At 38.7% G+C, this 24,112-nt stretch overlaps 1 protein-coding gene across 1 annotated transcript; it reads right to left on the bottom strand.

Moving 5' to 3' along the window:
* Positions 1 to 637: 637 nt before the first annotated feature.
* Positions 638 to 23,151, bottom strand: serinc5 (serine incorporator 5). Its single transcript, XM_032579155.1, is given in 13 exon segments — positions 638 to 2,236; positions 2,461 to 2,605; positions 2,908 to 2,944; positions 3,142 to 3,211; positions 4,493 to 4,619; positions 5,621 to 5,713; positions 7,012 to 7,138; positions 7,140 to 7,224; positions 7,805 to 7,898; positions 9,141 to 9,223; positions 9,601 to 9,779; positions 13,093 to 13,260; positions 22,940 to 23,151. Coding segments are annotated over 13 exon segments (1,380 nt in total). The 5' UTR covers positions 22,967 to 23,151; the 3' UTR covers positions 638 to 2,091.
* Between the last annotated feature and the right edge of the window lie 961 nt (positions 23,152 to 24,112).

The following is a 24,112-nucleotide window of genomic DNA, read 5'->3' as shown; positions in this document are numbered from 1 at the left end:
AATTTTTTTCACAGATTATCTGTCTTATATTGTCACGACAAAGTGAGAGTTTTAACAAATATGTAACAGGTTTTTTTTTTTATTAAGTAAAAGTTACATACGGCAGCTTTAAGTAAAATAAATCTGGAAAACTACACACTATTAAGTATCTTTTAATCTCTGGAATGATGACAACTAGGTGAAAGGCTTGCTTGAACTCCAAATTTCAGTTTTAGGTTACACTATGCAAGTACACTCACTCGTATTCAATTAAATGTCTCTAAGCAAGCTTCTGGCACAATTTAGATGGACACTGATGGCTCTTATCAGAACTGGTAGCAAGTGGAAGAAATTTCTGCATCTACGAGTTTGAAGTTTCTCTCCCTGACTCGAATTAAAAAGTGAAGAAAAGCAAGTGCAGGTTATAATTTGTTGTATATTCTCCTGAACTATGGACCAGATATGCAGCTCGTCCTCAAGAGTTGTGCTTTCTGACCTTGTTTTTAACAATATGTAATTCTGACCCTGTGTGACCTAGATAAAATCCACGAGGAATTCAAATTTATTGAAGTTGTTGTATAATGAATAAAGGCCCTAAATTACTGTATGTCTCATCTGAACTTTTCTACTGACCTGTACACAGAAAACAACTGTCTGATGGCATGTTATGCATGTTTTATTGAAATAACGCGAGCGTCATGTCATCTATAACTTTGTATTTCAAACATTTTGGTCAAATTACTGTCAGTCAGAAACCTTCGTTTACAGTGGTTTTCAATGTCTTACTTTATTGGGTTTTTTTCCCTGTTTGAAAGCACCATTAAATTTCTACATTCACATTAATCACTGAAATGCAGAAACAAATGAATATCATTAAGAGTTTACAATGAAGCATAAGTTCAAAATAAAATGTCAGCTCTGTTGCTATGTATAATTCTGTCTCCTTCTTCGAAACATGTTAAGAGAGAGATCAGACAAAGAAATGTTTGAAGGAACTGTTCAGCACAAGCAAACAGCTTTGCAGTGTGATGTCATTTTTTTCTATAATACAATTTAACTCGGCTGTAAATTCAACATCCAGTGTTGAATAAATCACTTTTGACATCAGCTGTGCTGGCTTTTTCATAGACATCATGATGATGAAGCTTAAAACGTTTAACTGTGATTACATGAGTCAGCAAATACATAATGTTCAGAGTTGTATCTTTTTCTGCAACAGACCAAACAATGTGAGCAGTTCTGCTGGCTACCTTTGGCAAATGCATTGTTGATTCAGTGGAGCTCTTCCAGAGAGGTGGGACTTTACAGATATAAAACCTCCTGCCATGCATGACAATGACTGGAAACACACAGGTGAGATGGATTTTCTCTAAGAAAGGTTTCGGCTCAAAGGGAGCACTGGCGATAGTAAAACTTTACCCTTGTGATCTAAGTGGAAACTTCACAACGGTGGGTGTCTAATATCAACAACTTGTTCTATTGCATAGAAAAACTACAAAACACAATATATATAACAAATCACAACACATAGAGCTTAAACATAAGCCTGAGGAATGAGATTTTAAACATTGTTAAGAGGCCAAACCTGCTCAATTCACACCATAGATCTCTTTTCAATTCGGGATTAAATAAATACGTCTTCTGTAACATCTCTCCAACTAAATGTATCCCACAACATATAAACCTTTGCTACAACTTCTTGATGGTTTGATTTCACAGAACTGAAGCATCTGGTTGAGATTATAAAAGGAAAACAATAAAAATAAAAACAAAGTCTAATAATACAACAAAAATCCACTTCAGAGAATCTACAAAGGCTCAATGGTTTTCAATGTAACTCAACTCCAGGTATTATTTTTGTAACTCCAGACCTGTTGGAAATACAAAGACAGTCAGTGGTATTAAAAGAGTTAAAAAAATGACCATCGTTGTATAATCCAGCTTAACATTGTAAAACAAAGACTGTAACATATAAAACAAAAAGGCGACAGATAATCCTCCACTCTGAATGTTGGGGGTAACGTAGGGCTGTGTTTAAGGGCAGGCGGGGGGGTTGGGGTGGTCCCTTAGCCTCATCCACCAAAGAAGCTCAGGCTGAGAGAAGAAGGTGACCTAAGCCTCGAAGCGCTTCGGACACATCATGGGAGCGAGGAGCGTCATCATGTAGATGAAGAGGCAGACCCAGCAGGACACCACCTTGAGCCAGAACACCGACCAGCTGCCGTCCAGCAGCTTCTCAATCTTATGGTCATCATAACTGGGAAAGGCAGAGGAACAGGAAAACCATCGGAACTGAACTTCAGATTTCAACCAGAGTAAAAGCTGAGACAATAAAATATAAAGTATCAGATCAGAGGCAGTGGGTAAAAGAGTCGACGGTACAGTCCCCCGAGAAAGCACGCGCAAAACAGGAAAAAAGCATAAAGACACAAAAACAGAGGGCTGAAACAAAATTGAAAAAAAAAAAAGCTCATTACTTACTGAAACCAGTTGGTGATAGACATCATGACGTAAAGAGAGCCCAGGAAGAAGACAAAATGGAAGAAAGAATAGCAGTAGATGGTTCTATCTTGCTCATCGTACACCACGCTCTGTCCCGAGGTGGTCTTCTCCTCTTCATAATCCTCTGAAAAGGACAAAATCATGCATGAAAGGTGAGGATCAGCAGCGCATGTAAAGTTTAAAACGCCTGAATCCTTAACGAGAAGACTTGGTATTTCTAAGTGCATGTGTACTTCCAGCAGGTGGCGGTGTGATCCAACACATGCTTCTCCCTCACCCAGATCCTGCTTTACTTTGTAACAATAACCTCCTAGTAACAGTGACATCATCTGTGTTTGCTGACCAATGCTTTCTCACCATCCCTGCTACTTTGCAGCTAGATTGTGGACTCTGACTGTGAAGGACAAATGATTAGACTTTCCTCACCTGTGTCATCTCCGAAGCAGAAGCAGCAGCGAGCTCTCTGTGGAGGAAAGATAACGTTACTGCTGAGCTGGGACCAGATACGTGGGACAAAAACACACGCCTCACGTACAATTTGCCACATCTGTCTGAAGCGAGTGGACAGGGGGTTTCCTGTTGCTGTGTTTTTTTTTTTACGAGCCTATATTTTAATTTAGCTCCACGCGCCCTGTGAGGTCTGAATATTTGTGTGTTTACCTCAGTTTCTGGCTCACTGTTCCTATAGACCCGGAGCGCTGCAGAGCTGCGCTTAGTGGTCGATGTTAAACTAAAGGAGAGAAAAAGGAACAAAAATAGAGAGAAAGGTTATAATTCCATCACCCTGTTTTTTTTTTTTCTTGATAATTTGCCGTTTTAGTAGCCTGCGCGACCACAAGAGACAGGATGCCTCCAGTTGATGGGAAACACATGTGAACAAAGACATAGAGCCACAGTTTGTGTCTCCCCCAGCTTTTTGCTCAGATACAGCCAACTGGATGGAGCCTTCCAGAGCCAGCCAATACAAACTGAGCTGCCTGTGTCGTTATCGTTTCTCTCATCATCCTGAGTGCTCCTGAGGTTCAGTTGGGTTTCTTTAGATAAGCATCACACTGTATGAATTCAGTGAAGGCTCAGTTAAAAACGTATCTGCTTTACAGATGTTTTGTCCGTTCGTTTTGTTAGGAAAATTTAAAGAAAAACACCATAAGAAAGGTATTTCAACCAATTCTTGTTCTTCAACTGATCCTCAGTTATTGTTTTGCTGATGTGCATTAGTAAAACCAATGTGTCTGAAAAATCAGCAAAAAGAAACAGAGTTAGTAACCAAAACTTAACTAGAAACCTGCAAAGCAGTTTGCTCTTCCTTATTCAGAAAAACAAAACTAAAGGCTGAGACGGGCCAGAGGTTTCCAGGAAAATACATGTATACAGTCTAACTGTGTCATTTTGTTTTTTCCCTAGAAACGGAAACTGAAACTACTGCAATTATTTATTTCGCTGCCTCAGTTTATGATCTCATGTCAACATTAAGCTTAGGAATTAGGAAGCAGTATACATGGATCAATGCCACAACAAAGAAAATACATATCTTTTGACTGTGTTCACATTTTTAAAGGGATTAACCATTAAAAGTGTTTTTATACCAGCTAGTGATGGGTGATTCTGTTAAAGCTTAGTGAAAGCAGACTACTTATTAAATCTCTGCGTTTGCTTTGGTGGAAATACTCAGGTTTCCTCATTTACTTTCCATTTTTAGACAATTTAACCTGCCAAATAAAGATCATCATTTCAGAAAGATTATCACCTTTCTGAAAATTTGTGAATAACAACCAGAATGTATACCAGATCTGACTGAATCTTTGTATGCATTTTTTCTGTCTAATCTTCAAAAAATATCTTTTGTATTTTATTAGTTTGGTTTATTTATAGCTGCTAACTTGTCTTTAATCTGTCACATCACGAACCTGGAGGAAGACATGTGTTCATCTTTAATGGAGGCTACAGCTCAGCACATGTTTACAACTGCTTCGGTTTGTGACCGATAACATGCAATATGTTTGCTTCCTACCAGGAGTAAATGATGCAGGCAAACAGGATCACCGCTCCCAAAAAGGTGACGATCTGCTTGTCGCTTTCTGACCCGGAGTTGAAGGGAAATACGCAGACAGTTTTGTTCACGCCATCGACTTCAATCACTAGCAGAGGAAAACATGTGGAAACACATATGTGAAAACTAAAACATATCTACAACCAATGAAGGATTCAAATGTAGAGTAGAACATTTACATTTTATGACTTATATAATCATATTTATAAACGTAAAACTGTGTCAGTGCAACGGATACTAGCTTAAGCTAATTATCAAATGCTAACCTAACTTGTGAATCAATTGACCTAAGTTAGTATTAATTACAGATTGTTACAGATTGTTAGTATTAATTACAGATTGTTAGTATTAATTACAGACGGTTACAGATTGCCAGTACTAATTCATTACAGATTGTTACAGATTGTTAGTATTAGTTCATTACAGATTGTTAGTATTGATAACAGATTGTTACACATTGTTAGTACTAATTACAGATTGTTGGTACTAATTAATTACAGATTGTTAGTATTAATTAAATACAGATTGTTAGTATTGATTACAGCTTGTTACAGATTGTTAGTACTAATTAATTACAGATGTTAGTACTAATTAATTACAGATTGTTACAGATTGTTAGTATTAATTACAGATTGTTACAGATTGTTAGTATCAATTAATTACAGATTGTTACAGATTGTTAGTATTAATTAAATACAGATTGTTAGTATTGATTACAGCTTGTTACAGATTGTTAGTACTAATTAATTACAGATGTTAGTACTAATTAATTACAGATTGTTACAGATTGTTAGTATTAATTACAGATTGTTACAGATTGTTAGTATCAATTAATTACAGATTGTTAGAGATTGTTAGTATTAATTAAATGCAGATTGTTAGTATTGATTACAGCTTGTTACAGATTGTTAGTACTAATTAATTACAGATGTTTGTACTAATTAATTACAGATTGTTACAGAATGTTAGTATTAATTAATTACAGATTGTTACAGATTGTTAGTATTAATTACAGATTGTTAGCATTAATTAATTACAGATTGTTAATATTAATTAATTACAGATTGGTACAGATATGTCTGTTCTTACCTTCTTTTGGTTTGCTGGAGAAAGCGGAGAAGGTGAGGTACATGACGTACACGCTGATGACGCCGGGCTGCAGAAGCCCTGATCTGGGTTGCACTGCAGAAGCAAAAGCAAGAATAGACATTTTCAATTAAATATTCAAATAGGTCTTTACAAACGTATTCACACCCCACATGTTGTCACATCCTAATCCTAATAAAAAAACATCTGTGTGTTTTATTAGGATTTTAAGTCTTTGACAAACACTAAGTAGTGCATAACTGAGTTCCTTTAAATCAAGGCTAAAATCCCACCTGTTTAGAGTTGCCTTGATAAAAAATAACTGCAGCATTGATTAATATATTTTGATGATGGTATTCACAAAATGTAATGTTTGATGCTTGTTTTATGATTGGTTATTGCTGTTTTATCCTTGTTGCTGAAATGTGCTACACAAATAAACTTAACTTGACTTAATTGCAAGTTGTGTTTGCCGCCCTTAGCTTGGGTATGTCTAAATAAAATCAAACACGTCACATAATTCATAAATGGTCCAACTGCATATCTCTTAATCTCAGTGTAAATCCAGCTGAACTGTGAAGTCTCAGAGGTTTGTCAGAGAAGATTAGTGAACAAACAACACCAAGAAGACCAAGGTTCACAGCAGAAGCATCAGGGAGAAAGTTATGGAGAAGTTTAAAGCAGAGTTATGTTATAAAATAATTTATCCAATATTTCAAAGCTTTGTTCAACTCATCATCAGAGCACTGCACAAGCTCAAACCTATGAAGACATAGCATCAACCTGTTAAGGACCCAGGCAACGAGATTGTTTATCAACGAAACAGCCAAGAAGCTCCTGGTAACTCTGGAGGAGCTGCAGAGATGCACAGCTTAGATGTCAACAGAACAACTGTTAGTTGTACACTCCCCAAGTCTGTCCTGTAAGTCCAAATTTTGTACCACAAATAAGCAAATGCAAGCTGGCATGGCAATTAAAAAAATCATTGAATCCTTGAACAAGTGAACAGAACGAAGCCAGAAGAAGTCCTGTTTAGCAAAAGCCACATAGAAAACATCAAAGAAGGAGCTCTGGACAGAGAAAACCAACAATCTAACTTTTTGGATCCACACTATGCAACCTGGTGCAAGGCCAGACCTGAATCCAACTTAGACATTTCATAGAACCTTTCAATCCAATCTGACTATTTCACCCAACAATTATAGTTTCTAGATGTGCAAAGCTGGCAGAGACATAGCCAAAACATTTCCATCTGTCACTGCAGCAAGTTCAAGAAATCAGAATATTCTAGCTACATTGTTTTTAGATATTTGGTAAATTTCTATGGTGAACTACATTACAACAAAAAACACTATTATAAATAATAACGACTGAATTGTATTGAAGTTTCTTACATTTCTGTATGTAGGGGGAGATGGCGAGCAGGGACACAATCAAGCAGAGGCTGCCATTGATGCCCAGAAAGATCTTGTTCAGAAAGCAGGCCTCAGGATGTGTGTAGTACACGCCCATGAAGACCACCTGCTCCCACTGCGATGCTGAACAGAATCAGGGTCACCAACGCCAGCGCTGCGTACCACAGACGGTTATACTCCACACCTGAACTCCTGCAGGCGGAAACAGAAAGGGCGTCGGGGGGGAGACAAAGCAAAAAGCGGAACAGAAAAAACAACAGAATATTAATAAGGGAATACAAACTGAATGAAAATAATTTAACAGGGGGAAAAAACAGGAGTGAAAATACACAAAAATACAACCCAGGAGTAAATGACCTAAAGGAAAATTCACAGGAAGGGAGACAGAGTAATGTGTGATGAGTTGCAGCATCACCATGGAAACATGACAGGAAAGGTTTACAGCTGTGCAGGTTCTTTCATTTTACTTTGTCTGGAAGTTTTACCTTTAATACAGTGGCATGAATACAAGCAAAGGTTCACATTTTATTTCATGTCGATTGAAACCTTCACACATCTTGGAAACAATCTACCACCATCCACCAGAAACTTTTCTGGAAAATGCATCTTTGCTGAACAATGCGCCCCATTAAAATACAAAGCTGTCCGTCTTCTTCTCTCGTCACAACTTTTTTTAAGAGCCTCCAAAGAGTAAATAGGGTTTTCGGGTTTTCTCTAACATATAAAGGTCAGCACTCATCTTTCAATGACAGCCACACTGTTCAGCTCTCACCAGTTTGTGTTCCATCTGTGAGCAAACTCCACCAGCAGCATGAGCTGGATCAGCAGGAAGAAGGCTCCACCTGCAGCTCCAATGTAGCGCCACACTGTAACGTTAAACAGAGACCAGGACACATGTTGAAATGGTGACAAGATCACATTCTGAGCTCAGGTAAACTGAATAATAACAAATAAAGAGGCAGGTTTTGAAAGGATGGTCATGGATCTAAATGCATCATTGCATCACACTTGGAGGTATCAGAGTAGGGCTGAATATAAACTCACACAATTTTTCTCATTTTATTGGTAAAAGATTTTGAAAATCCCACTTTCTCTATAACTACATCCTACTTCATGTTGACCTGCAACGCAAAATCACCGTAAGACACACTGAGGTTTGTGGTTCTTAGATGACCTAATGTGACGATAAAATACTAAATATAAACGTTCTCCAATACGACAATAGGGATGAAACCAAGTTTATTTTTTTATTTTAACTTTATCCAACTGAGTATTTTCACATCCCCTAGTATCACATCCTTATCAGAAGTTAAATATTTCTTTTTGCAGACTTTAAAACTCAGGTCATTCAAAATTGTATTAATGTAGCAGGCATGACTGAAAAAATTAATCGGGTTTCCAGATGAATCAATTATTGGAATAATCATTAACAAACTTTGTAAACAATTGTATTTGAGTATACAGACTCAAAATAGGCCAATTGCTGAAAGAACAACATCTTCACAGCAGCAATTAAACCACAACTGTACAGAAATGTGTATATTTTGCCACAAGCAGAAGCTTACGAAAAAAACACTTCGTCTGTAAATATGTGCTGTCCAAACTTCCTCAAGTGGCAGCTTGAGCTTCACCTGGTTCAAATGTTGTTAAAAAAAACCTATTATGCACCTTTTGTTATCCAAATATTAATTGGTTAACCCAAAAATTCTCAACAGATTAGCCCAAGTATTGATATTAAGTCCTGAGCTTTTCACATGTTGATGTTAGAAATATTTTTTAGCTCCAGATGCATCCTTTAGAACAAGTGGTCAAACAAACACCAAAGGAATGTTATAAAATTTTAGGCAACAAAATGCTTGTTTTCTTATTAAAAAAAGAAATTGAATTATTTATTTACATCTTTTAATGTGTTTTTAATAACAAATAAAAAGGCCTTAACAGTTAAATAAAAACTTTGCTGTTTTTTTTTTTATGTGATTAACTGATCAATCATCAGAATAACCAATAAAATAATCAATTATTAGAGTAATTCTTAGTTGCAGCCCTAACAACAGACTTTATAGGAATGCAGCAGAAAGTACTTTGGTTTTGCAGTAAAGGCGTTTTACCTTCCAGAAAGGTTTCCTGCTGGGGAATGAAGAAAGCTCCAGTGCAACAACCAGCCAGCAGGAAAAACTTCAGCAGCCAGAAGCTGATTGTCAAGGGAGGCAAGAAATAAAAATATATCTTAAAATCTAGACTAATGCAATATCAGTTAAACTATTTACGTAAATATTCATATGTAAAAATGTAAATATGATTGTGATAAATGCATCATATTTCAATAACTTAATGAATACATCATAAAATATTTACAAGTCAAAACAATTAGATTTTTATTCAAAAATTTTAGTTTTATTCAATCTCATTTTCTGTTTGGAAGTCAATAAATGTGAAACCAAAATCTGTGAACAAATGGCCGAGTCAGCACGTATTTTCTCTAAACAGCGCCCCGCCACGAGGTGTGGGGCTGCATTTCAGTCTTAAAGACAACTGTATATTTCATAAACTATAGCAGCTCATTTTTACCCGTTGTGAATGGCCGCTCTGCAGCCTGTGCTGCTGTTTATCCGAAGCGTGAAGATGCAGAAGAAGAGGAAGAAGCAGGCCATTCCAAAGCACATCTTGTAGACAGCAGAGTATCCCACCAGAGTCTTGCAGTTCTCCCCTGCATTCATCTTCTCACACAGTTCGTTGTAGAAGGGGATCTGATGGGCAAAACCAGAGAGCAAAAAAAAAAAAAGAAGAAAAAAAATACCAGGATTAGATCATTGTGGCAGTGGACAGAGACCCACCTCTGCTTATGTTTGTATTGAGTGTGGCCTCAGTGAAAGGGCCCAATAGTGTCTATTCTCTGTGTCACGGCTCTAAAGCAGCTGAAAGACGGAACAGGCAGCAGCAACAAATGCGCGGTCTCTCTGTGGAGCCCTCATTCATCCTCGGTTCTCTGCAGCCTGTTAGAGGGGCCTTAAAACTAACTGACAGTGTACACACACAAAGGCCGCAGATGAATAAATTAAATGCTTTTTGTCACCAAGTCAGAAAAATGTGAAGAGGGACAAGAGACGGAACAAACTACATGGGGGGGGGGGGGGGGATCACGGTTTATGCTCCAAAAACTGCATCACAAAAGGAGAGGCAAAGCAAGGGTGAGTAATAAAAATGAGAAACTTGGCATGGCTTTCATAGGAAATTGGGCTGAGGTCCAACAGAAGAGACAACTTCTGGATTTAAAAAGCAAAGAATGAAGACTGATATACGGTGAACAAACTTTTTTTTTTTTTACTTTTTTTTCTCCGAAGAGTTTTTGCAGCGCTAGTGGCTCGTATTTTTTTTGCGACAGTAGGCAAAGAGGGCGAGGAGAGGGGGGAGGACATGCAGCAAAGGTCGCCGGGACCGGGAGTCGAACCCGCAACGTCCGCGTCGAGGACTAAGGCCTCCAAACGTGGGGCGTGCTAACCCCCTGCGCCACCACAGCACGCCCCATGGTGAGCAAACTTGCCAGCTCGAGAGATGAGAGTCCAAGTCAAATGGGAAAGAAATAGAAAACAAAATAAGAGTGGTAACTTTTTTCTATCACCCAGTTCTTTTGTTGGCAGCCCAAGCAAAGGAGCTGGAGTCAGCCTTCAGTTCTCAGAAACTCAAGGGTAATTTACTTAGACCACATATAAAGCTGCACGGCGCTGGAGTTTATTAACATACTGAAAAACTGAAGAGAGAGCCAGGTAATTAGAGCACAATACATATTAATCCTTTTGGGCAAGTACACCCTGTACAACAGGCTAGATTTTTGCATCTAACTCTCTAGATGGTGATACAGGCGCCAGCCCAGCCTCTGCACACATGAACTCACTGGTATGTACCACAAAAGTGTGTGAATGTTTTCCCCAGGTGTGTGTCTAATTTTAACATGCCTGCTGATAGAAAAGCGGATGCTTTGAAGATACATTTGTGCTTCGTTTCTCAGCTCTAAGATTGTATAAGTGTAAGCAGATGTTACATGAAATATCATAAAATGAACCTGTATATGTCAGTTCGAACACAGTTAACAACCAGTAAATGACACAGATAATCTCAATTCTAATACATTCTACAGCTGCTACCCAGGTCAGTAGCGGAAAATGTGTGTAGTGTTTTTATTAATGCCTCCACGTTCTATTCAAGTGAGTAACTAGTACGAAGAGGATAAAATACAAATAAGTTTAAAAAGCCTTTCTTTCCAAGTGAGTTACATTGATTATTAACTTTTCTGATAACAAAAGCAGTAACCAAAATGTATAATTTGTCAGAAAAATATCACATTTTTTACAAAAACTTTGAATTGCTACTTCAAATCGCAGCACCAAACACTGACAATACTTTGAATGATTGTGGTACAAATTTTACCCTGTCAATCCTTCTAGTGATTATGGTTTATTATATAAAATGGGTTTCCCAAGGCAGGCTTTTGAAGATAAATATGTATGAAAATAAGCTTGTCTTTTTCAAAAGAAAAGATTAATGAAATCCAGCGCTCTTCAGAAAGGTGTAAAATATCATCTGACTGTACTAGTCACCGCTTGGGGATTCAACAGGTGATAAATGATAGCTGAACATGTTCGATTCAGGCAGATTAAGCCGTCATCTCTTCAGCATGTAGAGCCAGATCATGACACACACAAAAAAGCCTTTTTTGGAGCTTTTGTCTCCCATTAAGGATCATATTAGCATGTCCATGGTGTTGTGATTACAAGAAGAATGGCTGAACTGTTTCAAACTGCTGTAAATCTCTTTAGAGGAGACCAGCACTCCCACACACACAATGGCCGCTCTCTTAGGAGGGACTTCCCACTGTGCTCAGTGTGTCACTGACAGCGTCTGCTTGAAAGTGTGGAGGGGTTTATCAGAGGCCATTTTGTGCTTGGGTTGGTTTTTTGTAGAGAATCCTCGTATCACAGAGAAACACACAGCAGGGGATCCTGTCAAAATCTTTAACAAATACTGGAAAAGGGATACACAAAACAGAAAGACTAGTGGTTAAATATTGTCACCAAGGAGCTTCTTCTGGAAAAGGAAGCTTGGCTGTTGTCATGGTAACAATCAGCAAATGATTGTATTCCTTTATACAATCCTTTGCTGGCCAGAAAAAAAAGATATATATATATATATATATATATATATATATATATATATATATATATATATATATATATATATATATATATATATATATGTAAATATATATATATACATACATATATATATTTATTTCCTGGCCTTTTTTGTAGGTCAGTCCTGTGTTGTTGTGCAGTGAACACATTGCACTGCACCCTGTATGAATTGGATCACTTTTTACTGGATCACAAAAATCCAACATAAAATTAAGTGAGTTTATACTATTATATAAACTGTCTAAAAATATTGGATTGTTGTCCTGATGCAAAACCTGAGTGGATTTGAGCTTTGAGGTCAGAAATTGCTTGCTGGATATTCTGTATTAAGGATTTCCAGGTAAATAGCAGGATCCAGGGTTCAATAAATTAAAACAAAACCTGCATGTTTTGAAGAATCAACGCATCCCCAGATTATCTAACTCCCACCACCGTGTTTGACCACAGTGTTTTTGTGTTCATGTTCAGGGAATGTTTGCCCCAAAGTTTTGTCAACACTAGACACAGAGAGAGAGACGGTAGGCCAGCTACACAGAAAACAACAAGACAAAATCTGGGTTAAAGGTTGTTGGCCTGACTCATGAGATAACAGCTGTAGTATATACTCTGCAGGAAGTTACAATGATGAACTCCAATTTGGGTTGATTAAAGAGATCTTATGCAATCATCCCAGAACAACAGAGGAAGTTATTTATTAGAAGTAAACACTTCCTCCCACTCAATGCTACACATCTCAGAGATTTATTCGGCAAACTAAAAACAAAAAGCAAAGTGGTATCCTATTGATATAATCCAGAGTTTAGCTTTATTATTGTCTGCATCCTTCTAAATGTATTTGTTAAATGATCAGTTATTTCAATATTGTACTCACGTTGTCTTTCATTATCTGCTCCACAGTAGGGGACATCATGATCCCACAGATGACGGTGACCAGCAGGAAGTACAAGGCGTACATAATTCTGGTTCCAGTGGACTGCTTGATCTTCGGACAGCAGTTACAGCAGCAGGAGCAGGCCGCTGAACCGCAGCAACAGGCCAGCTGGACAAACACAATAAGGACACGGTTAGCTGAGCTTCTTATTTCAGACGTAATGAATACTGACAATCAGGCAATCAGGAGACACAATGTGGTGGATGGACCAGAGAGAAGTTCTCTAAAGTCATTTACAAATTCAATTAAAATCTACATAAAGAATAAAAAGTAAGAGCATGTTCAATAAAAACAAGAATAAAGCATTCATCTGGAACCAGAAGGAAAAAAAAGGGGATTCCTGCTGAAATAAATTCACTTTAAAAACGGTGATTCACACCAGCTGACAAATTCCCCGACTGCAGGAACAAGTCCAAAGAAGTCAGTGAGGTGCAGAGGAGGAACACAACAGATTGATCAACAATTTTAATGATCTAATGTCTGTCATGGTGGCTCTATCTTTATTGTAAAAGACATAAGGAAGATGGGAATGGACACCACTCCAGGGCGCGACACACAAACATCTAATAAAAAATTATTCACCCTTGTGAAGGAAAAATTTATTAACAATGTTTAATTACATTTGAATGTACACTTTATGATGTTTTTATTAAAGGTTTGCACTCAGTTGCAGCTCAACAGGATATATGCTCTTCTGACCCTCCTCAAATAAGTGAAGAACAGGGTGTTCAGCAGTTAGAAATGTTAGACATGGCTAAGGTGATAAGCCTATTTTGTAGAAGTTCAGTTACTAGTATCTGTTTAGCCATCAGCAGAGAGGCCTTTTTGGATAAACGCCTATTTGGACACAGAAAGAAAGTAGAAGTTATCTACTATGTTTCGTTAGACAAACCTAAAAGGGTGTCTTATCCACAAGAAACACAGAGAATATGGCTAAAGTTGAGCTGTGAATGTGTATGCAACCCTGCTCAACTGAAACTTACAGATAAGTAACGTATAGATTTTTACCTGACACTTGAGCCAGGGGGTGTGACTACGTAATTTGTGATGTGTCCTACGTAGATGAGGGGACGTTCAGCCCCAAGTCAGAACTCATCCGATTCTCACTGAGATGTGAGCTTTGTATGTTTTCTCCATTTGCAAATGTTAATTAAAGCTGTGTTTGTTCTCTCCTAAAGCTGAAGGTTGGTCTCGAATTTTGTGCAACTTAACACCCTCACACAGGATGATCACTCTGTCAAAATATCCACCTTACTATTTGACTTGTCAGCTAAAATTTAAGGTGGATCAAGTTGGAAGCAGAAAGGGACTATATATGCTGCTTTAGCAATGTTGGCCAAGATACCATGCTAATCGCTAAAATAACATGCTAAAGTTAGCTTAAAATCTCAACTATGTAGATATTTTGTCTTCAAGTGTTTTACAACGCGAGTCTGTTCTTATGTATTCTCATAATAAAGCTCTTAAAGAAAAAAATCAAATCATCCAAAAATTGATAATGGCTTTTCAAAAGTCAAAGACTGGAAATCTACCACAAACACCTGATTGGTGAGTCGTCTCCATGTAGACACACTGAAGAGGGTCCAAGTTGCCCACAACGCTTCAAAGCTGTTTTTACCAACTTTTGGTTCATCAGAGGCTGGAAGGGAATTGTTTTTTTTAACCAATTTTACTCTCAAACTAAAACAATTGATTGAAAACACTGACGTATTATTCAACCTGGCCTGAAAAATATGAAAAGTTTCTAAATACTTTCACATTCCTATACGTGAGAATTATCCAACAATACAAAGTCATAGCTTCTCCATAACCAGTAGTAAACTTGGAGACAACCACAAGTGACTGTTCATATTGGTCATTCATGGTTTCAGCCACAAAAGACAAACGGCCTCTCTCCTGCACGTCACTACAGAGAATGAAAACCCAATTGAGCACAGAGGCCTGCACTGTTTCCTCTGTCAGGGCGTCACATAGGAGGAGGATAACTACATAAAAGAGGTCTCTGTATTATATTTAGAAAGCAAGGCGCTCTATGATTTGCAAGGCCTTTCTGAAGCCACCTCACTCAGCGGTTAGAGGTCAATCCTGTGATCTCCATCTGTACATCTATCTGATCCATCCACTTCTGATTCAAAAACTACAAAAAGAAAAGATTAACTTGGATAATGCTTCATTCTTTCTGAAGGTTTAAATGCATTTCAAACAATGTTGTCACTCACAGATACTGCAGAGGGAAGTTGTGAAACACATGACTCGAGAGCAGTAGAAGGACAGCACTTCCTGTAGGTTTCCAGCATAAACAAGTCAGCACTATATTTATCTGGTGATTGCTACATCTTTTCTTTTAATAAGCCTTTGTGTCATTACAAGAACATTGTCCTGTGAGCAGGAATTTGCTGTGTTTGTAAGTTTTGTTAATAGGAAAGCACTCTTTTGCACCTCATGGCATTTTTTTTTGTTAACGCATTAATGCCTGTTGGTAGAAACATCCTCTAGCACTTGACTGACAAATGTACACCAAAACTTACACATTGTAGGAATCAAGCTTTCCATCTCTGTCTCCCTGCTTCACCAGCCCAGAGATCTCCCCGTTAGCCTTCCTGCTGCCAGTCCAACTATTTATCCATCCATCACCTCGGGCTCCAACATGGTTGCTTAGAGCTCTGGCTTTTCAGAGCAGAGCAGAGCGCTGTCTTTTTGATGGCTCTCTTTACAGATTCCTGATTGAAAGCAGAACCAAAACTGTCTCCTTTGTCTGTTAGAGCAGGGGAAACTGCATCTCTGTCTCAGTTGCTCATCCTGAGAGAGCATTTACTTTACACACTGTGACAAAGAGAACGCCTATAAGACCAAGATTAAACTAAACAGACTGAAATAGCAAAACCCTTTTGAATCCGACATGAAAAAACGTGTCTAAAAGATGGGATCAAGTCTTTGGAAAGCAGACATTATGAAGAAGAGCTGAATCAAAATGAGTCCTGGCTTGTGAACAAGTAGGAAAATATCAATCTTTTTCTGATCAGTGTATGCGGCATATGTAAACACTACCAGGTTCAGCTGAAAATACTTTTTGGTGTAGATACTGTTACTGAAGGAAACAAATTCATAATTAAAGAGCTAGTCGGGGTAAAGATGAAAGCAAATGTTTAACTAGATAAGACTCAAATAATTTTCCAACTAGAAGGCCAAGAGGAGGAGACAAAAAAATTTTAATCTGCAGAATTTGCCCGGCCCACCACAGGATTGCTACTCTGAGTTTGTACATCGTCGTCTCCATTATCCTCATAATATATGCATAATATACACAATACGAACTTTGCTTTTATTTCCAAATAAAAGGGTGTTTATTTTATTAAAATAAACTAAAAAAAAAAAAACACCTAATTTGTGACCCATTGACTATAAGAGCATTTTTAAATAAGCATCCCTTAAGCTGTTAGATTTATTCTGCTGTAGAAATTCATAAACAGAGAAAAACTGGCAAACTTAGAATCTCATTAATTACTTTTATATGTAAAAGCACAGTTAAAATAGCTCTCTGCTGGGCACGGCGGTGGGACAGGCATAGATCATGTGGCCCAGAGTCGTCTGTGTCACCGTCACGGGTGTGAGTCCCAACCCGTTGACCTTAGCCTAATGTCTTCGTCTTCTCTCACAAACCACTTCCTGTCCACTCACTGTCAAATAAAGGCCCCTGGAGTCAAGAAAATCTGTTTTGAGTTTCTGAAGAGCTGCAGGTCATCAACACCTGCTCTGGACAATACAAAACAGAGACTCCTGTTTTAATAAATGTTTGAATGAATCTCAACTGCTTTGGTTAATCAAACAAGATAACCAGAATACCATAATTACCAGCCCACCTCTCCACCCTCGACTGGTGACCCTGGGCAGGATTACGTGAGTATAGAAAAAGGAAGGATGAATGAAGTTTAGCCTTGATTCGATGCTTGTCCCTTCTGGTTTACATTTGCATACACGCAGCTGAACAGGGTAAGCCGTCACCTTTAGTCTCTGATGCAGACTTATGTCTCTCTCAATGGGCAATTAATTAACGCATTAATTAATTGCGTACAAATGCTGCATACAAGTAGAGAAAAAAATAGAACAATTTAGGATCTGACGTTGTTTAGATTTCATTAGTTAGGGGGTATTTCGCCAGCAGATTGCACACAGTGAGGCGGGCAAAGAGCAGACTGAGGAGCAGATCTGGGAACACGGAGAGGGACCTGAGAGATGGGAATGTCTTGAGGAATTCCTCCACACAGATGCAGAAGGAGCACCCATAGCAACCCACGCTGACCTTACCCACTTCACAGGCCGTCCACCCCCCGGCCTCCCTCACTGCTAGTGCCCCTCACCAGTACAATGACAGGTGGTTGGCCTGTCTGCAATTCAAACCCCCAACCTAAATATGATCAGCAGCCTCCCAGCCGTTTGTCATGGTGCTGCAGCTATTCATCCTGAACTGCACAAGTCCGGCCCCCACACAGCTCTTTCCAAGCCTGTCTTCAGTCAAACCAAGGACAGATTCTGAGAAAATCTTACAATACAGTCAGTGTAGACAAACTCTGGTCTACTTCTCTCTTATCTTAGCGCTGTGTTTCACTCCCTTCATCAGTCCTTATTGCGTTGCTAGGACAGTAACCATTATCTCTTTGACTTTTTCTCTCTTTTTTTCCCACAGTTCACCATCTTCTCCACTCGCTCCCATTATACTGCTTTACTAAAATGTAATAACACCATTTGAAACAGAAAGGAGATTTCCCCTCTACTACATTTGAATCTTCTTGATGGTGGCCTATCACATTTGCTTAAGATGTGAAAGAACGTGAAACCAATGTGGATGTTTTTGCAACACACAGCAGACTGTATGGCCTCTTTACAGTAACTAATGATACCTGCTGTGTTATACTCTTCACTCCCTTATTAATGCCAATCTAAGTGATAAAAACAACGACACTATTTGGCCTACAACAGACGGAGAAGTTTACCTCAGTCAAACCCAGAAGGCTGTGCGGCACATAGCCACAGAGAAGCAACCGCTTACACAATACAAACAGGCCTATCACAAATTCAGGTCAGCCACTGTCCGCACAGCGTGGCTAAAAATCCCAGCCAGATTTACAATGAAGTATGGGACTTCTCCCTCTGGCAGTTCCTCTAACAAGCAGAGGTGTCAAAATACTGTTAAATACAGGTCGCAGGAAGCCAACACCGTTCTGTTTCACCTAAACACACTGGGCCTGAAAAAAAAAAAAAGATAAAAAAAAGCATGGCAGTGAGAAAAGACGTGACTCACACCTAACGTGAGCTCTGTCAAAAGCAGCATTACAGACAGAGCAAAGCCCTGCAGCCATATTTTCACTACCGCAAACAGCAACTCTCACTTATCCTGCATCATGTGGCCAAGTATGGTTCCTCAAAGTGACAACACTTCTTAACATCTGTAATAAGTTGGTCACAATGAATCATCCCAGACCAAAAGTTCAGATAAAACTGCTGACCCACCCACTTTTCTCAGGTTACATCAATGCTTTGTGCTGGAGGCAGTCACAGGAAACCAGCAGAGTGAAATAAAAGTGATGCAGGCGAAACAAAAGAGCTTTAACATACGACTCCATTACTCCACATACTGTGAGTGACAGTCCCGCTATTGTCTGTATATCCAGGCAGCTGTATACACACAGCAAAAATGTATCAGTGCTCTGTTTCCCTATACACACAGGGAGATCTTTGCTTACTCTTTGCAAACGGATCCCCTGGATACAACCAGCAGCTAGGAAACTTTAGTTTGTTGGGAGTGGAAACAGCTGAACTAAAAGGAGGATTGAGTTACAGTAAAGAGGAATAACTGAGGGCAATTATTATGAAATTCCTCACAGATGAAACTCTTTGTCACAAAGGAAACAGACTGAACCAGAACAGGAAGACGAGACAATATGAGATCAACAGATACAGGAAAATCTACAATTATGCTGTGTTTATGCCAACACAAAGGCCAGTTTGACATCCAAAGTGAATGTTTTTATCAGCCCTCCATTTGGAAAGACACAAATTAGACAAGAGTTAGCTAGTATTTCACTATGTTGCATCATTGACTTTAGATCTTGCTCACTAATATAAAAGCACACACAAAACCTAAAGAAATAAAACACAGATTGGAAAAGAACAGGGTTTGTCCCAATGAACTCACCACCACAGTGCTAATTAGAGATGCATGGGTAAGGTTTGTCTGGCTGATGTTGTTCTTTGTACTGCGAGTCATAAAATCCAACAGAAAAGTCAAGTACTGTAGACATCATTTGTGCCATCAGATAGTAGACGGACACTACAGGAATGAAGGACTGGCAGTAATGTCCCACTAGGAAAACAAACCTTCAGAAAAATTCCTGAGAGTTAACTGAAGACTAACGACATGCCATGCCCGTGTTATGACGGCGGGCAACGTAAATCCTGCAAGCTATGGCAATACAACAACGGGGTGAGGCAAACTACTCTGCAGATTTTGTTACATCGCAAAAACTAATTGAAATATCTGTCTGTCTTTCCTCAAAGAGAGCTGCAAACTAAGTAAAAACACATTTTCTTTGTTTGTTAAAGAGTTAGATTTAGTTATAAAGGACCTTTAAATTAAATGGGTTTGATTACTTTTGACCACCTTGACGACAGAAAAAGAGCAAATGTGTTTTGTCCTCAAAAACAGATGTCTGTTTTAAAAGTGAAAAACGCTCGTTTTATTTAAGGACACTTTAAGACAAAACGAGCCAACTCCCATGGCACGGCTTGCACCCGTCATGCCTCAGTTCATAGCCACCAGCAAGACATTTTGTACAAACTTTTACAGCCGAGGGCTAAAAGCAATTTTCTAACTTTTACAGTAAAAATGTGCTTATATGTATTATATGATTGTACTGTCTATGTGCAGGTGGTTGGCTCTGTTGTTTTGTTTCAGCAGGGATATAAATCTCCCATATGTAAGAAGGCACAACTGGCTCAAAAGGGGGTTCCATTCAAAAGAAATATGGTGTAAGATAAAACTTTAGCATGTGATACAGTTGAAATAAAAATAAAACATGAGATCTAAACTTTTCTAAAAATACAAATAAAATAATACACTATGATTAAGAAGATGGATACATAATTGTTTGTTTACAAGTGTGAGATGAAAGAAGGATCTCTTTCATGGAGCAGAATAGCAAAACATGAGTCTCAAAGAATAATCTTTCATTTTCTTCTAACTACTGAGGCTTAACCATGGCTACCACACCTTCGCATTACAGTGCTTACAGACGTGTGCTGCATTGCATCCCAACATACACAGCACTTTGGACACCCGGCTGAAGCTTACCCATGGGTCCTGTTGCCACTCCAACATTTCATAGATTGCTAAACTCAGTGACAGATTTCAAAGATCTCCTTCTACACCGTTACTTCTTCTCTCACTTCGAATCCAACCCAAACAACAGTCGCTCTTCTCTAATTTCCAACCTTGGAGGCAGTGCGGAAATTGCCGGACCACACATCGGGCTGGGCCTCTCAAAACTTCAAGTGTGGCACATAAGCATGGAGAAAAAAGTTAATTAGAAGTACACAAATAGATGGTGACGGACTAAATGGACTGTCTGTGGCAGGGATTAGTACACTTCCCGTGCAGTAACTCTCAACTGGTCTTATTGTTTGCCCTTCATTTTCTCCTAATCCTGCCCCTTTTCCATCATCCCGGCTCTTTGAAAGGCACAGGAAATGGAAGTAAGCTCCCCCTTAGATGAGGGGTGAATGTGTAATTAAATTCCTGCCCAGACCAACGCAGCAGCAGCAGTGACCCTGCGGTCAGTATCAGTCTGGTAGTTGTAAAAAAAAGGCACTAAGCATTAAAGAAAACACTCTCAGGCTTGGTATACAAGTGTTTCTGACACTATAGGGTTCTTCACACAATTCAGGGTTAGCATTATGTCGCAATTACTTTAATCCAATCACAAATTAGAGCTGCACAATCAAATCGTCGGGATATCACTATCATGGAGGATGCTATATTGAGAGGGCTATTATATTTCAAGTGTTATTCAGTCCCACTCTGCATGTCGGTAATGTGTTTGACCAATTGAAAAACTTTTCCTGTTCTCGATTGCTGCCGATTTTAGAGGATGAGACGAGATGCTAAAAATCCCAAAGAGTATTGGAGACATTGTGACGACAGAAAATAACTAGGGAGGAAAATGTAGGTTACACCAAACACGCACTAGCATCTTAATGTTCAAATAAAAGACAAACTGATCAGAATTTTGTGGCCTATTTCCGATCGAAGGTTCTGCAAAGTTTCCCTATTTTAGCCGATTTTAATTTCTTTTTAAGAGTTTTACTATAATACAAGCAATCAGTTTTACCCTGCTGCTTCCAATCAGTTTTTTATTAGCATGGCTGACATTACTAAAACAATATCAAAATAAAGTCATTTCCAAAAGGCTGCCAACATTTAAAAATTACAAATCATATAAAATGCATCATCTTCTCTGTCAACTGTTCTTCCTTCCTGTTCTCTCCTCTCTAAATCTCAGTGAACTCTGGACATGTCCTACAAACAAGGGATGGGCGCTACAGATTTTAAAATGTCATAATTTATGGTAATAATTACCATAAAAATGACAAAGACTATTTAAAATGTGATCATAGTCTTTTTATGAACATAGATGTCACAACTGAAATACAAACACAATTCCTTCTATAACTAATAATCACACTTTTACTGATATTATGTAATTCAGAATAAAGCTAGTTAAGTTGAGAAGTACAACTAGGATTTTTACTCAATGTCCAATCACATTTAGTAAAGAAATGGTTTATCCTACAATGCAGTTATCACAGACAACATGTAAATAAATCTCATACAGCTTATTGCAACATATTCTGCAAAATTTGTTTTCAGAACAAATAATTAATTATACACTTTAAGTTAAAGGGTGAAGAATTGGGCTCCAATCCACAATCAGAACATCAAATTGTGAAGAAAAAAAAAGTTTCTATCCGTTTACAGCTTACAAAAACATCCAAGTACAAAATGTACTACTTGCACTTTTTCTAAGTTTGTCACAATCATATAAACACAAGATATTATGAGTAATCTTCTCTCTTGGCAAAAATGGGAAGGTCAAAGCACAAAGGAAATCGGAACTTGGTTTCGGAAAGGAAAGGAGTGATTGGTGCGTCTCTAAATATAAACGCAGACGTTATTATTTCGCCTACGCTGTCTCTATCCTTTCACTATAGTGTGAATAAGAGATTTTAACAAGATTATAGTCCTAAAAGAGTAAAAGCAGCTTCCTGTGAAGTTTTAGGAGTCAACAGGAAGATGGTTGAAAAGATGAAACAACTCAAATCCACAACGAAGAGGCGGTGTTTATAACTCATAGTCAGCTTCCAGAGGAATGTGACTTGCTTTGAAAACCCATTGCTCGCTCTCCAGTCCGGCTAGTTTTGATAGTAACTCGTTTACGGCGCTATAGCTTTGCCTCGGCTCGCTTTGTCCTCATCCCGCAGTGACGTTACTGAGCGGATCCAGAGCGTGAATTACGCATTTCTTTCATGCTATGAGTGAATCAGGACAACTGGCAAGCAAAAAATTCCCCACCAGACACGAGGAGGGGAAAAAATAGGTGGTCTCGGTAGCTAAGGTCGAGCTGAAATTAATGCTGACATGAAGTGTAAACAACGCTGGACGCCACAGCCGCGTCGTTGTAGCGTTTATACCCGGTGGACAACAGCAGACAGCCGCCTGTCTATTGTTCCTCACCTGCGAGACGCAGCACGGAGTACACATCCTGCTCCACAGAGTCACTGAAATCCGCTTTGGGGTGAGAAAGGATGGCCGTTTTCCTCCTCTTCAACATGAAATCACCCGCCGCAGCAGCAGCAGCAGCAGACGAGGAGCAACGTGCCTGTTCCTCCCTGGTTCGCAGTAATGTCCCTGACCGCTGCCTCCGTCCTTCCTCCTCTTCCTCCTCCTCGTCGTCATCTCTCCTCCCACAAAAGCCGCGCTGCGCCTGACATGCTGACAGCACCAAGAGGTGGTTGAAACTCACCATAAAGGAGTTTCATATATTTGTGTTGCGGAAGAGGATTAGGGCCACCGAAAAAAAATTATAATAATAATAATAATAATAATTCTGAGTTTAAATTGAGAAGTCTGAGATTAAAGTTAGAATTCTGAGATTAAAGTTAGAATTCTGAGATTAAAGTTAGAATTCTGAGTTTAAAGTTAGAATTCTGAGATTAAAGTTAGAATTCTGAGATTAAAGAATTCTTTTTTTTTTTTCAGTGGCCCTAATCCTCTTCCGTACTTAATGGCTGGTACAGGATTTTCAAGGATATCTAAAACATGAATGAAGCTGGAGTAACACTCCAGGTATGATTTTGATGAGGGAATGACATTATAATATGATGGAAAGCTCAAAAAAGGTGATCTTACATAACACCTCACAGTTTGAGAAACATAAAGAGAAAAATTAAAACTTTAAATTTCTTTGCTGCTTGGATCTGCTTGGATTGTGGCACATCAGGGTGTCTCGCCTGAGTCACGTTGCAGCTGCCACAAGTTGCCAGCTTGCGAAGCCTCCCTGACATGTCCAACACTGATAAAGCTGCCAACGTAGCTCCATGTGTTGCTATTTGCCAAAAGCTGTCATATGACTCATTCCCACACACTTCAGTGTTTGCTGCCATAAAAAGCCAACGCTTTATTTTGACTATATGAAGACATTCATCACTGGGAAGATTCTTTCTGCAACACACGAATCCCTCTGCTCAGATAATCAGTTGATGATGCTATGTTGAAACTTTGTGAATTTAGGCAGCTGTTTGAAATTAAACTGAAAATGTGCAAATAAAAAATGCTACTAAAGAGAAATCTTGCTTTATGTCTTATTTGATGTTACAGTGGGGATGTATATGGAGCTAATTTTAATAA

This window comes from Xiphophorus hellerii, chromosome 12, assembly GCF_003331165.1.
Source record: "Xiphophorus hellerii strain 12219 chromosome 12, Xiphophorus_hellerii-4.1, whole genome shotgun sequence".
NCBI classification, from domain to species: domain Eukaryota; kingdom Metazoa; phylum Chordata; class Actinopteri; order Cyprinodontiformes; family Poeciliidae; genus Xiphophorus; species Xiphophorus hellerii.
Note: the sequence above shows the minus strand (reverse complement) of the source record. Positions and strands in the feature narration are given on the sequence as shown.